At 39.0% G+C, this 23,128-nt stretch overlaps 1 protein-coding gene and 2 long non-coding RNA genes across 3 annotated transcripts; 1 reads left to right on the top strand and 2 right to left on the bottom strand.

Moving 5' to 3' along the window:
• Nucleotides 1-10,392: 10,392 nt before the first annotated feature.
• Nucleotides 10,393-13,721, top strand: LOC122973135 (homeobox protein Nkx-2.5-like). Its single transcript, XM_044340491.1, has 2 exons — nucleotides 10,393-11,302; nucleotides 12,708-13,721. The coding sequence occupies exons 1-2, from the start codon at nucleotides 10,855-10,857 to the stop codon at nucleotides 13,346-13,348; spliced, it is 1,089 nt and encodes a 362-aa protein (XP_044196426.1). The 5' UTR covers nucleotides 10,393-10,854; the 3' UTR covers nucleotides 13,349-13,721.
• LOC122973594 lies at nucleotides 11,194-22,915 on the bottom strand. The gene is made up of 2 exons (XR_006400093.1): nucleotides 22,870-22,915; nucleotides 11,194-11,322 (listed from the first exon to the last, which is right to left on the bottom strand). It is a non-coding gene; the product is annotated as an uncharacterized LOC122973594 (long non-coding RNA).
• LOC122973565 lies at nucleotides 15,231-20,545 on the bottom strand. Its single transcript, XR_006400084.1, has 3 exons — nucleotides 20,210-20,545; nucleotides 18,037-18,121; nucleotides 15,231-16,222 (listed from the first exon to the last, which is right to left on the bottom strand). It is a non-coding gene; the product is annotated as an uncharacterized LOC122973565 (long non-coding RNA).
• Nucleotides 22,916-23,128: the final 213 nt, after the last annotated feature.

Genomic DNA, 23,128 nt, shown 5'->3' with positions numbered 1-23,128 from the left:
TTTTTTTTTTTTTAAAAAAAGAAGAAGAAGAAAAAGCACAAATGCGTTTCAGCAGCCTGTGTTTAACTTTTTACATACACACGGCGAGAGTGGCTTTTAAAGTTTTTCTTTTTTCTTCTTCTTTGGCCTTAAAGAGGCGCAACTCTATTGTCCTCCTGGGACGAGTTTAAATCTCACAAAACATAATGTTGAATGGAAATCTATAATCAGCGCGCTTCTGTAGCCCAACGCCTGTAAATACAAAACTTACATGCAATTATTTCAGCAAAAAAAAATTGTTTTGAGTTCGTAAAAGTAACTCAACTCAACTTTTTCAATCATTTTATTTAATTTTCTCAAAAACCTACAAAGTCTCTTTTATTCCTGAGCGCGTTTCAGGGTTAAAATATAGTATAAATTTTCAGGTGTTACTGCAACTAATATCCTTACAAATACAATTCATATTAAATATCAAGAATATCTATAAAGACGCGGCAGCAGCAGCGGAGGAGGAGCATCCTGACACCCGGGCAGAGAGACAGGGACTCTAGCCGGGCCTGGCAGAGCTCAGCCCGCGGTGATTGATGGTCGAAACCCTCCGCAGGTTGTAAAGCAGCCAGGCTGGACGCTGTTTAGGAGATAGAGAGCTGATAAAGGAGACGCTCTGTGAGAGGAAAAAAAAAAAGGGTGAAGGGGCTCTAATGGTGCAGGAGGGGGAATCCGGACTGTCTGCGCTGTGATGGAGTGGTCTGTCCCCCCCCCCCCTCCCTCCTCCCTCCTCCCCCCTGGAGGCACTAATGCCCCCCAGTTTATACACAGACAGACAGACAGACTGCTCAGAGTAGACGGGAGGAGTCATCACATAGCCTGAGTTTATCTGGGGAAATTATTCATCATAAAATTGCCTCACTCCTCGAAAGCTCTGAGAAAATTAATCCCCGCGGTGTGATAAGACATAAGAGCTTTAAAAGCTTGTTCTTTTATTTTCTGGAGACGCGCCTCTCACTCTGCATGGTTTTCTCATCAAATTAAACCAACAAGCGTCTCTGGAAATTTCAACTTGAGTTGAGAAACAACACGGTCATAAATCAGAGCGCCGTGGCTGTAACAACTTGTTTCCTCCGCAGTAATAACAATGGAAGTGGAGGCTTTAGGAGTCGATATACTGGGCGGCGGGTCTCACTCCCGGCATCCAGTTCAAGTTTATTCCTCCTTCATCGCGCTACAATATGAGAAACAAAATAACAAAACACACATCCATCAAATTGGAAGACATTGCCTCCTCTCTCTCTCTCTCTCTCTCTCCTGGCGCGTTTATATACAAATCTCCCGGGCTTAATGGTCGCGGGGTGGAGATCATTTACTTTATTTGCATGGTTAAGAAAGGGAGGAAAAAAAAAAAAAAAAAACGTTTCGCTCTCATTTCATTTCCCACATAAATCAGGAATTCCTCTGCCGGTAAAAGTCGGTCGTTTGTCAGCGGAGTCTGGCGTGGCGGGTGACAGAAAACGAGAAACAGAAGTCCCATTAGGTAAACCATTCAACGCCACAATTTATACAGCAGGCCGGGCGGGTTCATAAACAGAGCCGGTTGCGTCATGCGGTGTATTTGGGGTTGTGCGTGAGAGATATAGAGGCCTGTCCAACACTTTTAACGACTCGGAGCTCTGAATGAGGGCCAAAATACATCAGCAGAGAAGAGGCCTGACGTGTAAACTCACAATGTGATGTGAAAATGTGATTTTTTTTTTTTTTTTGGCGCTTTTGGTGAAAAACATGCGCATTTTCTTTAACTTCTTAATTGTTTTCACTCATAATTGGACGTAAATGTGGAGGGATTTTTTTTTTTAAATATCTCTCAAATTGTCTTAGAAATTATTTCCAATTGTCAGGATTAATCCAGGTGTTATTTTGGAAACTGGGCCGCATTTTTTTTTTTTTTTTTTTTTTGGTGTGTGGCCGCTGGTTGCGTCCTGCCGGGCGGACATAGACGTTACGGATCACTGAGATAGCGTCTTCCCACTCTGCTTAATGGAGCTATTACTGGCTGTAGGCCTCTGTTATCTAAACACACGCGCGCGCGCGAGCACACACACGCGCGCACGGATAGCCTTTAAGCTGCAGGCGGCGAGACGCGCGAAACTTTTACGCACAAGAAAAGATCAGCAGAGATTCAAATCCACTCTGCCGGCGATACACTTATTATTATTATTTGTTTGTTTGGTTATGTGTGTATTTACTTGTGTAAACAAATTATTAATGCGCCTATAAAAGAAAATAATGATTCACATTTTGGCCCGCAGGTAATTAGATGTGTTTTATTGTTTCCATCAGAGCTCATTGTCATCTTGAATAAATGAAATATTACAAGTTGGAGAGAAAGTTTCTGCCGTAATAAAAATCTAAAAGTGCTTTTGTTTGAAATATTGTCAGCTAGAGTTTCACTGCCAAATGAAACATTAAAGCATGGATTTATTTATGAAAAAAACAATTTGAGCATAACGTTTGAACGAACAAGTGATCTGGAAAAAAAGGTCAGTTATTGTAGAGTAAATTTAATCAGACTGGCGGGATCTTTGGATAACTATTAATGAATAGATTTATAAATGTGTTTGTTGGAGCAACAGTCATGTTCGTCAGAAACTATCAGCTTAAAAACAGACTTTTTTAATGTTGCCAAATTTTAGAGAATGTGTTTCTCATATGAGGGGAAAAAATCATGAATAATAAATTGACTAAAAACATAAAAATCTGCTGATACCAGTTTTCATCACGGGAAAAAATGTCAGTAGAATAGAAGAGAACAGATGAAACACGTCCTGAATATTCACTTTGAATTTTCAGATTTTCTTCATTTCTACGTTCAGTCCATGTTTTTCCTGTTTATTCGTGTCATAGATGTAATTTATAAAGCATATATTCAATAGTACAGATTCTAAATTGAAGACTTTCTTGGTTATTTTTTCACTCCGGAACTTTATTGGAATCATTTTTCGTTTTTTACATTTTAAAATTCCGCCTTTACATATGAACGTTGTTGATATAATTTACATGGAGTTTTGTGTGACAATAAAATCACAGCCTGAGTAGCTTATTTAATGATCAGTCATGTTGTTCTGTTTTCTGTTTGTCGCTGTAAAGACTAAACTGCTCACTTATTATAAAACCGAGGCTATAATTTAAACGGACTATTTACACATTAGAAGTGTGTTTTCTTTCTCTTTAACGTTTAACAGCCTGATAAAGTGTGTTTCAGCTGCTCGCTTCACACATCACATCTGACCTCCTGAAAACCATCAAAACTGTCTGCTGCCTGCAAACACATCAAACCACACACACACACGCGCGCACACACGCACACACACAAACGCGCACGCACACACACACACACGTACTGAAGCGGATGGCCGAGATTATCTCCCCTCTCTCTCCATCCAACCATCCAGAGCCGCCTGGCGCCTCCGTTGGGCCGCAAATGACAGCAGACAAGAGGTGTAGCATTTCCTATTGTTACCGCCACCCATAACACACACACACACACACACACACACACACACACACACACACACACACACGAACACACAAAAGGAGAGAGAAATACCATCAGGACACTCATAATATACATAATTACCTGAATTGTTCTTATAATTTTTACTTCAAATCTTATTCGTCTTACAGTTGAAGATTCATGCAGATAAAATTCGAGCCAGACAAACAAAATTAAATGTAGATGTCCCTGAAGTTATCAAAGGAATGTTGTATAATGTTATATAACTAACTCCTTGGAGGAATATCACAGTGATCTTATAGGAAGATTAATGGTTTCCCGTGAGAAACAAAAAGAGGTTAAGTTTTGAACTCAGCGCTGTGTAAAGTGAAGATTTTGCCAATGATACTAGTCCCCATGTGTCTTATACAATACCAAGATTTAATCATAATAATAATAATAACAAAAGCCAAAGAGTCATAGGTCCCCTTTTTATTGTTAAAGTTTTATCTATTATGAAAACAAAATTATTAAAGTAATTTAACCTTTCAAGATTCTGCTAAATCTTCTCTGACATTTCCACAGACTTATCTCTTTGTTTGTGTGGAAGATAAAGGTTCATACAGAAGCTCCGGAAAGGTCACAGTCTTCCTTCCAGGTCTGTCAGCACCAGTCAGGTTGTACTAACCTCCCTCCTCTTGATGGATGTTAATAACACTGAGTCACACTCTGCATTTTTGTTGGGGGAATATTATCTATTATCTTCCCTGCATGGATTCAAGCATGATGACGAAACATCAGAGGTCCCAGTCAGGATCCCTGAGGTTCACACATGTTGACTCACGTTTTAGATCTAATTTGGACTCCGTCAAGTCCAGAGAAAGTATCTGGTGTTTTAGCTGTTAGATGTTCCAGTTTCTTCACCAGCTAACTTCACTTGTCACCCATCTGAGCTTCTTCAAGTGTTCAATGTGTATAAAAACTAAAACAAGGTGTTAAAAAAAGGCTGAAAAAGCTTTGTACAAGTCAGAAAAGTTAGATTATCTTTACAGTTTCCAGTCAGACACAGACATGGATTGGCATGATTTGTGTAAACTTTCTCATCTTCACTTTCATATTTGACTAAATTGCAACAGAAAATACAATCTGCTGGAAACATAATGCTGACTGAGTGATGTTTTCTCTCAACATAATGAGAAAATGTTAATTAAATGCAAACATAGTTGCGGAAATGTTGATACTGAACAGATGAGTGAAATATTCAGTGACAACCAAAATATCTGATCTTACAGTAGAATACCTGCTGGTAGTAATTACAGCATTATTACACTTTTTATGGTTGTGTTTAGACACTGACACCATTTATCACCAATAATCAGTATATAAACAGTTAATAAATGGTTTATAACACATTATGATGTAGTTGTAAGCAGATATAAGTGTTAATGTATAACTATAACTCCTCCTGTGGACAGTTGTAATAACATAAAATATATCTTTACATTAGAAGTTTGAACACTATGCATTAGTAAACACTTTAAAATGACCTTATATCTTGCTTACAATACAACTACATTATAGTGTGTTATAAACCCTTTATTAAATGTTTATATATTGATTATAAATGATAAATAGGGGGATTGAAAGTGAAGTGTTACCTGATGAGGTTATCTTGAAGTAATCAAGCATCATAAATCTGTAATCCTCCATAAAGCTGCAGGATTTGGAGGCAGAGTAATAAAATCAGTACACTTTAACATCCAAGACTTTTGGAGACATTTTAATGACACAAATTGTTAAACTGTCTTTTTTATGCCTTCATGTCATTGCAGGCAACAAACCAGGAAGTTTTCATCTCAAAGCATCATGAAAATGAAAATGAATGGTGTCAATATGTCAACATGTTCTCATGGAAATCTCTGTTGACCTTTACTGAAAGTGGCAGCTGAATATTTTTAATATTGCTTTGAAATTGCATCGTCATTGAATTCAGATGACTATGCTGCAAGTTTTGGTTCATTTTTTAAGGGTTTAACATGAAGTTATTTTGGTTAAAGTAACATTACTCTACTAGGGATGTGCAGAGATCCCAGTATTTGTATTTGTATCTGTATTTGTTGAGGCAGCAAAATTATTTGTATCTGTATTTGTATTCGAATAAAAGTGGAAAGAGGCTTAAAAATCCTGTTTTTGTATTTATGACACTTTTAATTTTAGAAAATTTAAGTGTTACATAACAGGTTGGGAGCACTTTGCTTGTGTCAGTAGCTCAGCTTTATCTCTGGGGAACACAACCAACAAATAATTTTTTAAATATTTGTATGAAACAAATATTCGTATAAAACCCACTATTTGTGCTTCTCTGAATAATGCATATGTATTCGGGCACACCCCCCATAATCTACACAGTCTGCTCTTGTTCACAAGTTGTAGTAACATACAAGTTATGAATTTTAACTGAGATCAGACATCAGACAGGAAGTTAGTGGCGTCAACTTATCTTTTGTAATTAACTGAAGTTTTATTAATTTCAAGGTAATTCAACTGAAATTTTCTAGTTTTCATTTTCAGACCATTTAAGAATTTAAACATGAGTTCACGTGACTTGAAGTCTTTTGACTTAAAATGATGAGATGAATAAATTATCTGCTGAGATTTTAACTCGTTAAGTTCTTAAAGAGACAAGCAGCAGATTATCAGACTGCATTGTTTCAGAGTTAAAACTCTCTGGAGACAGCTCTTTTTTGAAGAAAAAACATATGTGATGGAAACTCATCGTGTGTCTTTAATACGTGATAGGATAAGTCATGATTGTTTGTTTTCATAATAATGAAAACAGTGCAAACATGAAATGGCTCCAACAGCAGCAGCAGCAACAGCTATAGGAGTTTTGTGACAAATAAAGAACCGACTCTTCAAACACAATGTAAATAGAAAACTGACTGACCTTACCTGACTGTACCTTCAGTTTATTAAACTTCTTATCTCTAGTTGAGTTGATTCAGTGATTAATTTTGAACTAATTCTTCAAATTAAAGGACAAGTTCGCAAATTTCCAAGTCTGTTAAACCAACAGTCAGGTGGCCAAATGATCATTGACACATGTTTTTCTTGTTGTAATCATTCCTCCTGTTCGTACTGACCATTACTGACCATCTCTAATGTGTTTTCAATGTAAATCATGGGAGACAAAATCCACAGTCATCGTTTTGTGTGAAGATACATTTAAAATGTTATTATGTGAGGCTTCAGCTGTCCAAATGAGTCAAATCATTTGGATATCTTCCAAAATTAAAGTCTGTTTAGTACAAATTTCTTCTTTGTGTTTCCCAGCTGAGCTGCAGTGGAAGGATAGTATCAAAAAGAGGAAATTTGGCACTAAAAAGGTTGTAAATTTAAAAGAAATCGACTTGATTTGACTCATTTGGACGTCTGAATCCTCATATTAGCTTCAGATAAAGTTTTAAATATAGAAGGACTGTGGATTTTGTCCACCATCACTTACACTGAAAGCACAGTATGAACAGAAGGAACAATTACAGCAAGAAAAACCTATTTAAGTTGTGAACCTGTCCTTTAAATTCAACTAACTCCTATTTCTAAGGCAAAAGGGGAACTTGTGTTTCTAAGCTGAACCAGCTTTTAAATGTATTACAGTGTTGAAATCCTTTAAGGAGCCCAGGAGTTCCCTGAACCCCACTTTGGAAACCTTGTCCTAGAAAATCCATCCAACAAAAACCAAAAACGTCCAATCACTTCACTTTAACAACTTTTAACTTTAAAAACTGTTTTATTTTCTTTCCAATAGCTGCCACAGAGCGTTGGCCCCATTTGACACACAGAAAACACGGCGCTCAGCCTTGGCGTCGTTGGATTTAATGCTTATTTAAAGTAAATGGAGGCGGCGGTGTACCAGTCTAAACACTATCTTGCCTTGTTTGGCACTTTTTTACGAGGGACGCGCTGATGATGATATAGCGTGAATTGAAGAGTGTCGCCGGGGAGTCTACAGGGACAAGCACACATACAGTATATCTGTGTGTTTGTAGCTCCATAGATAGAGCTGAACATCAGGATATTTACTATCTGCTGGGTTACACACACACACAGTGGACACAGCGGAGGGGGGGGACCCCGCTAAAGGTCTGCGAGGGGCCCCGTGCAGGGTTCAGTTTTCTCTTTTTTGATTTAGAGTTGCAATGAAGTTTATAACTTGCAAACTTGAGCTACAACATGAGAATTATAACATCAATATCATTCATCCAGCAGTGTCTGTTATGGTACTTTACTCTTTAAATATAAAAGTGCAATAAAAAAGAAAAAAACACTCCCATATTTTGTGATTTTTGTTTACCTAAAAATCTCTAGTGGACCCAAAATCTGTAGTACCGTCCCCCCCCCCCCCGCCCCCAAATCCCTAAATGTATAATTTGTCAAAATCTTTACATCAGTGCACAAATGTCGTGAAATCTCCAAATTTCCTTCCAGCTCACAAAACTTTGGGGCTGTGCCAATCACTATAACAACATCGCTGAGTCTACTGAATACTTGAATTATGCCAAAAAAGCCAAATAAAAAGTTCTCATTCTCACTTCCCACGACACTCTGGACAGAGTCCAGTTTATGCACGTTTTTTTTAATATGAAGAAAATAATGTAGCTGTGTTTGAAAGACTGAGAGAACATTTTTTACGATACTCTAAACGTCTATATTGTTTGAAACAGAATAAAAGAGCATGAAACTGTCATTACTCAAGTTCATTACGAGACTGAAGGAAGATAAATGACAGAAATGAATGATGGAGCTTCAGGATAAAAAACAATTTCAGCAATTGGGTTGAGAGTTTTAGTGGACCAACTTGGTCCAAATGCTCTTATAGAGGCTTTTACACACTGACAAGAATAAAAAATCTGGGAGAAACATTAAAGTTATGTTTTTCTTTGTTGAGAAAACCGTCTCGAATAAAGACGCTGAGATGTATTTGGTGTCTGCAGTGACCTTTAAAACACCACAACACATTCAAACTCTTCTCTGGTACAATTTCTGAACATTTTTCAACTTCAGCACAGTATATCCTCCTTTAAAAAAAAGCACATTGTCCTCTATAATAAAGCTTTAAAGCTTCTTAAGGAGGATATATTTCCTCAGTGATGGAAAAGTTTGGCGTATGAAAGAATATCAGACACTTCATTTGATGTCAGGGTGGTTTGTGTAACAGAGGAACCTCCATCAGATACATTATACACAATATCAACTGTAATGGGAGGTCAGAATGAAGCTTCACTTATTGATGTTTTTGTTCTGAAAACGTCTTTTTATCTAATATTTAGTTAAGTTAGTATCAAATTACTCCACAGAGTATATAGATGCATAATTTAAAGCCAAGACCAATCACAATCTTTGACACCCAAGCCAGGCCTTCCTCAACATCCTCATCAATAATATAATAATGACATATCCCTGTAGAATTAAATTGGTTTATCAAATGTAGTCATTAACCAGACAGAGATTTTAAAATGTTTAAAAAGCAGGATAGAATTATATAAATGTGAAATGTCACTGTGAGTATTTCATGTTTTAATAAGCAGTATTTTCTTTATTAACACTGGTGCATGTTGTTACCTCCATCTTCTGCCTCTGAGCCCAGCAGCAAGGCACCGGTCCACCTGCCGTGTGTCCGGGTAGGAAAAAACCCGCAGGAGTAAGCAGAGGCAGCGGGCTGACAGGGGCCGAAGGGTCCCGCTGCAAAACGGAAAGGGGAGCTGATAGGAGTAGATTAGGCCGGGCTAAAAACGTCGGTCAGTTTTCCTGGAGGAATTTTAATTGCCCCGGGGGGCCCTGCTTATCGGCCCAGGGCGGTTATTAATACAACACCCGCGATAAAGAGGACGCAGAGACACCGACAGCGGGGAGAATACAGTACAGGAGGGTAAAATTAAACTTTGCATGTTGGAGTTTTGAGGAGACAAGAGAGTTAGACGCTTTATTGACTGTGTAGTCTACTGAATGAGTAATATATTCAAAACTGAAGTAGTCATACCAATGTGTCCAATAAACTGTTGCGTAAAAAGGGGGATTTCTAGATGTTTTCTGCAGTATTTGATCTCAACCATCTCCTTATATTTCAGTCTGAAGTATTTAAGGTCTTTAGAAGTTTATAGATTTCCGCTGGGATTTTTTTTTTAAATCAACATTAGTTTTGGGAAGTTTGAACAAACCGACGTAAGATGTCTCGCTATCAAGGAGCAACAGGTGGAAGCGGCCTGCAGAGGGGTTTACTCAACAAATGAATGATTTACTGGAAATATGAAAGCATCTTTTACATGCTGGACACTGGTTTATCTAGCTGATGTGTTTGGTTTTGGGAGGGGAGGGTGTTATAATTTGACAATATCCAACCTTCTGTTTAATGAATTCAGGCCAATTTGAGCGCAAAACGTTACAACGTCTCTTAAACTTAAATCTCTACATTGAAATCCAGGTTCTGGTTAGTTTTCATGGCAACATTCTTACTTCAATATCTTATTTTCACTGATAAACCATTACACACAAACCCTCCGCCAGTATACCACAGTATATCACAGTGGTTGCTTTGCGTCATGATGAGAGATTGTGGATAACATTAACCTTGTTAACATTTTATGAACCACTGAGGCGTTAAGTAAACTGCAGGGTTCCTTCTCACTTTATTGTCCCTTGACCTGACCGTTGACCTTGACGTGCCACCGGCTGCGCAGCACCGTGCGTCTCTCCAAGATTTACGCACGAACCAACACGAGGACCCCATCGTACCCAGCGACTGTGGAATGATGAAAACTACTAGAATTATCTTTCAAAACACCAGGAAGCAAAGTGAAAGCTATAGAAATACAACTGTAATCAAGAACATCGTGCTTCCAGTTGCTAAATGTGTGCGTAAAAAATGTCGCTGAGGCGAATGGCGAGAAGTTCAGGATAAATACAGTGGTGTCAGTACATTTCCCTGTCCACCATATTCACACACACACACACACACACAAGTCCGAAAACAAAACCAGTACGTGAACACACGTGACGTACGCCCCACCTTCTCTCCCTCTCTCTGACTCTCGCTCTCCAAATGCTTCCCTTCCAGCCCACACGGACTTTCCATTTCACACACACCCCTCCCCCTGACATCAGAGGAGGCAGAGGCGCTCCTTCGCCCCGGTCCAAACTTACAAAGGCCGACATTATATCTGTCAGAGAGGAGACCTGCATGGACAAACCCGGGACGAATACCTATGTTTTCGTGCGATTTACTGCGATGAAGGATTCCAGCGGCTTAACGCATCTCCAATTACCAAAGAAGGGGCTATTAGGCTCAATTATTTGTTAGAGAAAGAGTGGGGAAAGGAGAAGGGGTGTGCATGTTACTCGGCGGGATTCATTTCCTTGATGCTGCAGAGCAGGAGCTGGATGACATGATGCTGCAGAGCCCGCTCACCTCCACGCCGTTTTCTGTCAAGGATATTCTCAAGCTGGAGCAGCAGCAGCAGCAGCAGCAGCAGCAGCAACAACAGTCCGGGTCTCTGGAGCACCAGCACCGGGCCCACACCCAGCAGCACTTGGCTGGATCTCCCCAGCAGCAGCAGCAGCAGCAGCAGCAGCATTATCAAACCCCGCCGTCCTGCATGCTGGCCGGGGCCCGGGACAGCCCTTCCTACTCGGAGGGAGAAGACAACCTGGCTTACCTCAGTGCGCTGGCGGTGCGGGAGGAGGACCGCGGTGAGACGAGCCTGTCCCCGGATATGTACGTCCACCCCAGCCTACAGGGAGCCAAGCTGGAGGCCGCCGAGCTGGAGGAGCAAGAGAGCAGTGAGTTGAAGCACAAGCTGCTACTGTAAAGGCCAAACAAAAGGCAACAAAGGACATAATAATTATTACCGTATTATCAATAGTAGCGTTTTAAAAAGGAAAAACAAAATGACTAAATGGAACAAGATAAATTACAAATACGAGCAGCTGTTTTGAATGTTAAATCTCTTATTTCCACTAGCTAGAGAATGATTTGCATGTTCGGCCACAAAAACAACAGACGTCTGTCACGGCGGAATTGTAGAAATGTTACTCGCACTAAATAGTTTAGTGTTGTACACTAAACAAATAAAAACGGAATATATAGATATAGATATTTAAGCTTTAAACACAATGTGAGCCAACTGGAGAAAGAAAATATGTTTTGTGTGCTTTAAAAATAATCCTGCAGCTCATTATCTCTTTTTTTTTTTAATTATAACTTGATTATTTGATCACTCAGCGACCTCAAAGATGAAATAACAAAAACATAAGTTGTCTAAAAGTGGAGAAACTAAAATAAAATCCTCGTTTGATAAAGTTAAAACAGAGCCTGCTTTTATAGATATTTATAAAACTCTAATCTGTGCAGGACATGACTTGACCTCAGAGGCCCGTTCACGGCTCTCTTCCATCTCCAGACACCAGATATTATCCTAATAAAGAGCTATCAAATGGTGGAAGTCAGTATTACCGCGACCAGAGCCTGAGACGAATCCAGTAAAGTCTGGAAATGTCAAACACTTTCTAGTGGTTCAGCTGTGCGGAGTCTGTTATGATGTGTGGACCATAAACCGGCAATTAGTTTAAAGAGGCTTGTAAAAAAAAAGAAATGACACCGCGAAGTAGAGCTAATAAACACAGTCACAGTCAAACACCGCGGCCTCACAGGGTCCATATGATTCTGCTTTAGATGTAAACAGTTTGAAGAAAAATTCTGTTTGCAGCTGATTGGAGCAACTTTACCTTAAAAACTGTCTGTATTTTACACAAAAGAGAGATTTTTTCCACTTTATGTATCAGCCTCGTGTTGTTTTATATTTTTTACTCTGATTTTTATTATAATTTGATGTTTTTTTGTTGTGGAATTTATGTTGCTTTCTAAGTTGCACTCTAGTTAAAAACTTTTTTCAGTTTTATAAGGAATTTCAGAGGTAAAAAAAGGAAAAGGTAGCATGTTTCACTGTTGCAGTGACACATTTTTTTGGAATAGAAAAGTTGAGTGTTTAGTGTAAAAGTCTTGTGGCTGCAGTTCAAAACTCTAAAACAGTGTGACCGACCTCGGATGGGTGTGGACTTTACGAAAATTGGCATTATGTGGATCTTCTTTTTTTTTTTTTTTTTTTTGCACAGGATGACATAAAACATTTCATGATTTGAGTCAAGAGATATTGACGCCTCTTATCTGACTTTCTAACCTGCCCAGAGAGCTGCGGGCTGGTGTCCAGGGAGGAGGCAGCGGAGGGCGGGCAGGGTGACTCGGAGAGGCCGGCGCAGAAGCAGAGGAGCCGGCGGAGACCCAGAGTCCTCTTCTCCCAGGCGCAGGTCTTCGAGCTGGAGCGGCGTTTCAAGCAGCAGCGCTACCTGTCCGCCCCTGAGAGGGAGCACCTGGCGACCACCCTGAAACTCACCTCGAACCAAGTGAAGATCTGGTTCCAGAACCGGCGCTACAAGTGCAAACGCCAGCGGCAGGACAAGTCGCTGGAGGCCGCGGGGCAGCACCATCCTCCCCCGCCGCGGCGCGTCGCCGTGCCGGTGCTGGTCCGAGATGGGAAGCCGTGTCTGGGCGGCGCACAGAGCTACGCCACCGCTGCTCCGTACGGATCCAACCCGTACAGTTATAACGGATATCCGGCCTATACATACAACAGCCCCGCTTACAACACCAACTACAGCTGCACGTACACCAGCATCCCCTCCTTTCCACCGTCCAGCACCCCTAACGCCTTCATGAACATGAACTTGGGAAACGTCAGCGGCCTCAGCGGCTCGCCACAGACCCAAACACATCAAGGGACAGCGGTCACACCCTGCCAGGGCTCCCTGCAGGGGATCCGGGCTTGGTAGCCTCACCAGAACAGAACTAGTGTCTTTTTTTTTTTTTTTTTAATGGAGCTCTTTCATTTTGGTCAACCCGCAACCTTTTAGAAGTGTGTGTTAACTTGGTCAAAACGGCCCAGAAAACAGTATTTCTTATATAATGGATGTAAGTTTGGATTCACCTGTCAGTTGAGATGACACAGATTTCGGGCTACTCCAAGTCTAGTATATCCGATATTAGTGTGCGTAAAAAGCTGAACGTACACACACACAGATGCATCTGAACAGTCACAGCTTGGGTGACATTATTGTGGTCCAATAATTGCCGGTGCTTTAGTTTGGCACCGTGAGACTGAAGCACAGAGGGGGGATTACGCATAGGTTTGCGCATTTCTCCCTTTTGAACTCAAAACAGATGATTTGGGGTTTTTTTTAAATGTTTGTTTTTAACATGGTATATTTTAGGCTATGGAGAGAATGAATTGCTTTAATTGTTTTGGGTTTTTTTTTTTTTTTTGTTAAACAGAGAATTGTTTTAGTCTATTTCACATCTATTCAAATAAATCAGAGAAATGAGAAAAGGTGCGTTTGATTCTGTATCCGGGTAAAAAAAAACAAAAACATTTTTTTTCTGTAAAACTTTGAGTTTGCTGTTGAGAATTCATCACAGAACTAAAACATTTCTCCTCTAAATAATAACAGAATTAATAATAATAATAATAATAATAATAATAATAATAATCATCTACATATTCATCATGTCATGTGGGGGTCACTGTACCCAGAAGTGAATCAGATGCACGGTGGCAATTTTTACTAATAAACATATAAAGAGGAGAGTTGCTGGAGGAGGCCAGGCCACAGGAACTCTTTGTCCCGGTGCCAGGCGACGTGAAAGGAGGAAGTTATTCTCCATTTGAGGTCCTTTAAAGGACGCGATTAAGCACCTAAAATACCCCCGAAGAGCGAGCTGCAGCCGGGCTAGAGACCGGCAATAATGGCTTATTGGATTGTCGGACAAAAGGTGTGTGGTAGGCAGAGCCGGGCACTCAGCAAAGACAAAAGCGCACAGGGGCCGTGAGATTGACGTCCTAATATTCCCATTTGAGGGACAGGCAGCGGGTTATTCTGCGCGGAGAAGGGGACATGGAGGAAAAATGTGGTCACTTTTGTTCCCCTTTAGGAGGCTTTTTGTGTTCGCGGAGAAAAGCTCTCCGAGATCCCCAGCCGCGAGGCTTCAGGGGCAGCCGGGGCTGGAGGTGATGGCAGCGGGGAGGCGTTTGTGTGAAAGAAGGGGGTATTATTGCTACAAGTTTCACCATTTATCCCGATGGAGAAAATGGAGAATTTTAAGGGGGAGCCCGGTGAGAAAGAGAGAGAGGGAGGGGGGGGCGAGGTTCGTGTCCTGTCGCCTATTATGTCAGTATAAGGGTGTTATTTCAGTCCAGACCGGAATTATTCTCACAGGTAACAGTCTAATCCTGAACTAAAAAACTACTGCAGTGATCCTGGAATAAATATTTAGGAGGAAACGTCACAAATATCTCAGAAAAACTGGAAGATAACAGTTGAGTTTACAGGATCAAAGTGTCAAAAGGTCGCAAAAACTCCTCCTTTTTACGCACCGCTGTGGAAAGTAAAGTCCTGACAGAAATATAATATAATAGAAATACTTCTGCTCAGATTCAGAGTTCAGTGCTGCAGCTCTTGGTTATAAATCATCTCTCTGGAAATGACAGTGATTTATTAAATCTGCCCCGATGAGGTTTCGTTTTCAGCTCAAAAATTTGGTTTAGTGTTGAAGCTCAGTTGATCAGATAAGTTTATTTTTGCATTTTGTTACGCAACACTGTTACATTTTATTTTGTTCCAGATTCTCAAATGTGATAATTTGGGGATTTTTCTCGGTTTGAATTCATTTTAAGCTCAATATTTTTATTTTATTTTTTGGACAAAAAATGTCACCTTGGGTTCTAGTGTTTTCACTATTTCCTGACATCAATCCATTAATTGGAAAAAAAAAATCGACAATAGGTCTACAGGTTTGGTTTTTTTTTAAAAAAATGACTGCATGTGATGTTTAGGAGGAAATAATTATTCTTTTCTTTGTTGTTTAAGGTCGTACAGCTTAATTGGAGCAGTTAATTAGCCATTACGCACAAACGGGGGCTAAAAAAAAACGCACCCATGGATTAATTTCAGACTACACTCACATTTACAGGACAGAAACCTGCCAACTTATTTACTGGTATAAGTCTTCAGAATATAAACATTATGGGAGTTGTGTGAAAATTAGGGAGGGGATGGCATCAATTGCTGTTTTTCCGTGCGCGTAATTGTTCCTCTAGCCTGAGAACAGTTGTTTCCCCAAACCCATTCTTGTATAATTATACCCACACTCATGTCCTAATGTGAGACAGCGGCTAAAACTGAGAACAAACAGCAGCCATATTGACTATAAAATCTCCTACTGAAACACCAGACCTCGTTTATTCTGATCCAGGTCTCTGCGTAAAAGTGGAGCAGAGCCGGATAAAAGTTTAACAGTTAGTCAATATGATTAACAGTTAAGAAATGTAGAGATTCCCCAGATTTAATATTTTAAAATATAATTATCTTCAAAATAAACGTCTATGTCATGGTCTTTAACTCTATTAATAATTCAATACCGATTTTACGCACAAGTTGGCGTTTTGTTTTTCTCAATCGAATTAAAGTCTGCGTAATTAATCTTAAAGAAAACTTGATTTATTGAGATCCGATAGAACAAATATCCATGCATAAATATCGCTGTTATCGCAGAGATCGCTGCGTCTCTCCGGCTCCTCTCAGCGCCAGACGGCGAGTCTCTCTGCCTCAGATTGAGATCTGTCAGTCTGAGCTGTTAAACCAACTGATCTCCTGTTTGGGACAAAACAGTTAAAAGTAATTCCATCGGTGCAGCCTAATGCCTCCTCCTTACTAATGAGGATTAATTGAGAAGTAAACAGAGAGCTGATAAGCTGTGCGCCCAGAGGTGCTGCCCGGCCGCAGGACAGAGACTGATGAATGCAAATAAAGACGAGACAGAGAGGCGTCTGTCAGGTAAACATCGCTACCTGCTAGGTCCCGATACAGCCATAATAATAATAATAATAATAATAATAATAATAATAATAATAATAATAATAATAATAATAATAGTAGTAGTAGTAGTAGTAGTAGTAGTAATGTCTTCTTGGTCAAACCTCAAAATAACACATTACATCTTTTATTTCAAACCACAACCTCAAAAATTACCTGAAAAAGTCGAAAATACAATTTTCTCAACGAGCTAATATTTGTTGCAGTTATAATGAATTACATGTAATTTTACAGGCACTTCTGTTATGTTTGTCCATCCTCTTAATGTCAGTTTCACCAGTAAACTTTAACTTAAACATCCTGAAGTCCTGGTAGTAATGTTAATGCTACTTTAACTAGTACTGGTACTGTTATTACCACAGTTTCTACTAGGATTGCTCCTTCTACCATTACCACCAAATAATCAGTGATGGAAGAAATATTGAGATTCATCACTCCAATAAAAGTAGTCATATCAAACTGCAAAAATACTCCATTGCAAGTAAATATTCAGCATTCAAAATCGAAGTATCAAAAATTAAAGTATACTCATTATACAGCTAAATGACCCTTGTCAGTTATATTATTATATACAATACAATTGCATTATTATAACTGATGCATAAACATGTTAGCAGCATTTTACAGTTCAAGGTTTTATATAAGGATAAACTGGTCATAAGTTTTGTAGGTTAAAAAGTCCAAATTTACATGTAAATATAGTTTTCAAATAAATGCAGTGGAAAAATGCAATATTTTCCTTTGAAATCGGAACATACAAGTATAAATACCTCAAATTTGCACTTGGGTAAATGTACTTGGTTACATTACTTATAATAATACAGTAGTATAGGTATAAAAACTACTATTTCCTACATGAGAAGTTGTAATTCTGTGAACTATTGTTCCTCCTGCCAATGCATAGCTCCCCTAATAACACTACTCATATCTAAATTAATGGTGGTAATGCGTGCAACAGGATGCCTTAAGGCCATCATCCCTACCCACATACACACACACACTTACTCACACACACAGTACACACACTTACTCACACAAACTTGTGTCATTGTCATCAGTTAGTTCATTGCTGATGTGTTTACAGCCAAAGGCTACAGCTGCTTTCTGACTCTGCCCACTCAAACAGACAGCAGTCATCACTCTGTATACAGTATGCTGTGTGTGTGGGTGTGTACTGATATGACTAAGTTTTAATCTGATTTGTTAAAACACTTTATTTATATCTGCCCTTAAATGCCCTTTCTGAGTTAAATTTCAAGTTTGGAGAGTGTGTAAGTGTTTGATTGTATGCAGGATCATACTTTAGAGAGTAAAACACTGATATACTGTAGACACATGGTTTGATTAATTCAGCCACAGACCACAGAGTGTTTTATTTAAAAGGTCCCTCACCCCTAACATCATTGCTGCAGCTGATCTGTGTTGCAGCCTGACTCTCTGGATTTCCCCTCATTTTTATTATGATTTTCAGAGATTTCTTAACATTTTCTTTTAGTCTCACCAAAACTTCCGACATGAAGAACAAAATGGATCTACACAGGGACCATAATGATCAATAAACAGATCATAGCGATCATTTTTCCTTGTTTTACCTTTGGTTTGTTCCTACATTGGTGCTCTGGGCTTGTGGGAACACACTTTGGACACCACGGTGGTAAATCTGGCCATGCTGATATACTGTGGGAATAGCAGATGCTCAGATGAAGAGTGTTCTGTGTAAATTCAGTGGAATTTTGCACGAAAAACATTGACACAAAGATCACACACATTATAAACACTGATAATGAAAAACAGACAAAAAATTGCTTTTCTTTGATGACAAATTAAAAAAAATGCTTCCTGATATTATTATATGAGTGTTTTAAGGTTAAAAATAAAGACAGAAAGACAGAAAGAAAAAAAGAAGTCAGAAATCAAATTGCACCAGTATGTTATATTTTTGAGAGCAATGTTTTCCAGATTTATACATCTGAACCTGTTATCCAGAATCAGAATCAGGTTTATTGCCAAGTCAGCTTGCACATATAAGGGATGTGCTTTAGTGTTGTGTTGCATAACAGTAACAAATAAACACAAAATGAAGTATTCCTAAATAAAATATAAAAAAAGAAAGACAAAATTTACAATAAAAAACACGTAAAATATATTCTATAAGTGAGAAGAGCTGCTGCAGGTTTAAATCCACATTACAACCAAACACCTGGTGAAATAAATACAGAAATCATAACACTAAACTTTATATAGTTTTAATTAGGTTGTTAAGTTAGGTCGTTTATTTTATTACAGTGACTGGAGCACTGTGGTAAATGTGGTAAAAACTTGTAATTGTGGGGAAATTACTCCAAATTTTTTAAAAAAGTACACTAAAGCCAGTTAATTTCAGTATATTTAGTTAACGTCCATGTGCACTTATGATTAATGTACTTAAAGTGTGTTATTTCTGATTTACTAACAATGTACATAGTAGGCTCTACTAATGTATGTAAGCACATCTTTTTGTACCAGAATGAACTGTGTGTGAATTTAAAATATATTTTAATCCACTTTTATAATAATCATGAATACCCTTATAATACATAAGAAATATATGTATAATACAATTAAAATACAGAAATATTACATATAATGTGAGAAGATTTGGACTAAATTTCATGTGTATCTACATTTAGTAGCAAATTTAATTTAATTTAAATACAATAAGCTGTTTGTAGAGTATAAAGTTAAGTCACCACACTTCATTTTTTTTATCGCTAACACTGAACTGAAGTGTTCCCAACATTGTGAAGAGCTTGTGTTTCCATTTTTAGAGAAGTACGTAACCCCAAACGCCCGATTTCCTTTCAATATATAGAAATACGACCTCACATATTCTCTTAAATATAAATGTTTAAAGGGTTAAAGCATTTTAGCTTTGCATACAATATGATTATCATATCCTAAACATCTGATGTTGTATTTTTCAGTATTAAAAAAATGATCAAACTGAGACTTTAAACATCAAACCTATTAAAATATATATTACGTCCCTTTAAAGTAGTGATAGAAAAACAGCTTTACTCCAACACTAACCTCCTACCAGATACTAATGCTTTATTTTAACGTTGAGATTACTCAAGTACTCTATTTAGTCTAATAAAGAAACCTGTCTTTCATGTGTAAATGTTTCTCGTCTCCCTACCGACTCGCCTGTATCATTATCAGTTTGGAGAGTGTTTCTTGGCTCGCTCTCTGTTTCTGTCATAACACCCGCATGTTGTTGCAGAAGGTTCTGTATCTGCTGCTTCTTCCACTCACACAGCTCTTACCATTGGTCATTATAAAAGCAACGCTCCGCCCATCGGCTACTGGCAGGCCCGGACAGGCTGCATTCACACAACTTATAGCAGAGTGATCTGAACTTACAGCAGAGGCCTCACAACATGTATTACTACCATTATTACTGCTCCTACTACTACTACAGCTACTACTAACAGCGCCACTGCAGTTACACCTCATCCTACTGCCATGATTATTGCTACTATTACCACTGCTGCAGCTGCAACTACTGCTACCACTACTACATGGCCGGATTAACCTGCAGGGGGGCTCTGAAGCAAATATGAGCTGCTGCCCCCCTTTAACCTCCCCCTTCTTTGTGCAAAATGTACAGTTTTTCAATGTTGGAATATCATCTAATCCCAGATTTGCTGGTGGTTTCATTAAACACAATGAATTCAGGAATCTGTTAACCCAAAACTGATACAGAAGATATAAAGTAGGACCTACCTTAAAGGCGGCGAGTGGAGTTTCTGACCAGTAGTAGTGCTATGAAGCAGTTTTATTTTACAAGCTGGTCCGTGTTTCGTTTGCCTCGATAACACAATATACAGTCCCTGCCGGTGCTTTCACACTATCCAAAGTGATCTACAGGAAACACAGCAACGCAACAGCAAACACAGTGAGGAAGAAAGACTGTAAGCTAGTAACTGTGGATGTAAACAATGCAGGATTTAAAATACTTAAAGTCCCCACCCACCCACTTCACTGTGCACAATAATATACTGTATACGCAGCCTTTCACACTAGAAGGCTGTTTAAATTTATCTGGCGAAGGAGGAAAGTTTCTCTGTCTGCTCACTGAAATCTGAGTTTAAGGCGTGTAGCTCCCAGCAGGATTTGTGACATCATAACTAATGATTAATAAGCCTCAAGTGTATACAGTGAGTACACTCATACTGAGTATTTTAACATGTTTTAGGAGGAAGGAACGTCATCAAGTATACCCACAATGCATGTAAATATAACTTTTATTTGCTCACATGAAAACACCACACAGGGCACCTTTAAGGCCTGGTCACAGCGGCTAAATTTTGCGCCAAAAATCAATAATGTCAATGAAATCACCGAAGTCATTGGATTTACTTGCAGTTTTCGGTCAATTTGTACTTGAGTGATCTTTGACATGCTAATTCATCCCGTTGACGGATAGCAAACTGCCTTAACTGTGCTGACTTTGATGGGAACGGAGAACCGGAGAGTCCAAAATGGAATAAAGCTAATGTAGCTTATTAGCTGTGTTGGATCGTTTAGTTTTATTTAACCTCCTATGTCGGACAATAAACTGCTCCACAAAAGAGATAGGAGCGGGTGGTACAAATGTCTTTTGAAAAAACTAGACAAAATACAGCTTAGACTGAGTAACAGTAAGAGGAGTTTGACAAACTAGGCCAGTGGTTCCCCAGCAAAAAGGAGAATCATTTATTTTCACTATAACTCCATCCATAAGTAACACAATGACAGAATGCGTCACTATTAAGCATCTAAAAGCAAAAATCTTATTAGATGGGGGACCCTGGGACAAAATCTCATTAGATGGGGGGAGGAGGGGGTTTGTGGTCTAGCTTGTGTCAGTTTAGGGTTCCTTGAAAGTTTGAGAACCACTGAACGAGGCTACAGCTGATCCTGACAAGCTGAGTCCTAAAATGGCCGACGGTTTATCCACCATTTTTCATCCATCCGATGATTTGGTTTTCTGAAGCGTAGCGAGTATTAAAGCCTCACAGGACGACTACTGTGGCGGTAGACCTTAGTAGCCTGTCGCTGTTTCCTTCACCTTGAATATAAAATACTGAACTACACTAATAAACAGTCAAATTTAAAAGACATCGTTGCCACTTAATATACGCTAGGCTATAAATAGTCGGTACAATCTACATCTGTTAAACTATATCAACCATACTGTGTTGATATCTGTGATCACAGCCTGTGGGAGTTTGGCTCTACAATGAGATATCCACCAATTGAAAATCTGACACCTACAAGCTTTAGTGTGTAAGTGCTCTTCAGAGGCTGCACAGTGTCTTCTCAGTCAGCTCACATTTAATGCTTCCTGACGTCAGCGTAATAGATTTTGCAATGGACATGGATGTTTGGAAATGTCTTTTTAACTGGTTTCCCGTGTCCCGGGGGTGGGAGACGGGAGGAAGGCCGGCCAAGAGAACGGCTTCAGCTCGTCCATCAGTCCGAGATATCTAAATATTTATCCTGTGATCCACATTTATCCGTTCACTGGTGCAGCTTTCTGGGTCAAAAACGTTATGTTTCTGGGAAGATACAAGAGTATACGGTGTTTATGCAGCGCTAACCGCAAAGATTTATCCTAAACTGTCAGGGTTTACAATAACACACATAAATTGCTGAGTGCGTCTCACTAAAAAAAAAAAAAAAAAAAAATCATTAGAATCATTCATTTAAACCCTTCTCCAGCTGGGAAAAGCTGGGCAACGTTTTCGCTTCCAACAGCAGCGGAAAACCAGGTGCTCTTCAGTAAAGCTCTCCAAGCTGATAAAGGTGATCAATGACAGTAGAAAGCTGAGGGGGGGGGGGGGGGGGTTATACTGGGAAACATAAAGGCATATCATGAAAAAGATGTACGTCACTCAAAACTGGTAATAAGGAGAAACTTCTCATCTGTGATGTTTCCCTACACTCACTGGTGCTCCCGGAGGGGAGAGAAACAGAAAAAATATGCCTTCATTCACACGCAGGGTGTGGTATAAAACATTCAACTCCAGGCATTCAAGTGGGTGGTTAAGAATAAAAATCCTTTAATAAATATGGGCTAATGCGTACATGAAGATCCTGAGGAACGCAAGACTGCACACGCATTGGTGTATTTTTTTTGTTGTTGTTGGTGGTGTATTATCCCGTACTCAATACAATCTTTTGATTCTTTAACCACCAACTTAAGGGCCTAGATTTTTTTTTTTTATGTCACATCTTACCTCTGATGAAGGCGTTTTTTTTTTTTGTTTTCCTCTCTTTAAAATGGTTATTATGTGCAATTTTCTCAAGTGTTGTTAAGATTGGATCAACAACTCTGATACCACTGCTTCTTCAACCTCTCATTCAACCTGAGGTCACGACTACCCATTGTGTTTTAACACAATATCCAGTTCACAAGCTGGGAGAAGCTGGACAATCATACAGAGGTCTTTTTTTATATACTTGTTTTTATCTGATTTCTCACCTTATGACCAACTGGAACAATATATTATAAATATGATCTTATATTATCATATATAATAAATTAGAGCTATGAATGCCACTGTTATCTACAGATATAAAGAGCAGAAAAACAAGCCAATTCTTTTGATTTGTTGGTTTTGATTTAGTTGATTCTATACAATTATTCCCAGATTCGTG

Source organism: Thunnus albacares, chromosome 3 (genome assembly GCF_914725855.1).
Source record: "Thunnus albacares chromosome 3, fThuAlb1.1, whole genome shotgun sequence".
NCBI lineage: Eukaryota > Metazoa > Chordata > Actinopteri > Scombriformes > Scombridae > Thunnus > Thunnus albacares.
Note: the sequence above shows the minus strand (reverse complement) of the source record. Positions and strands in the feature narration are given on the sequence as shown.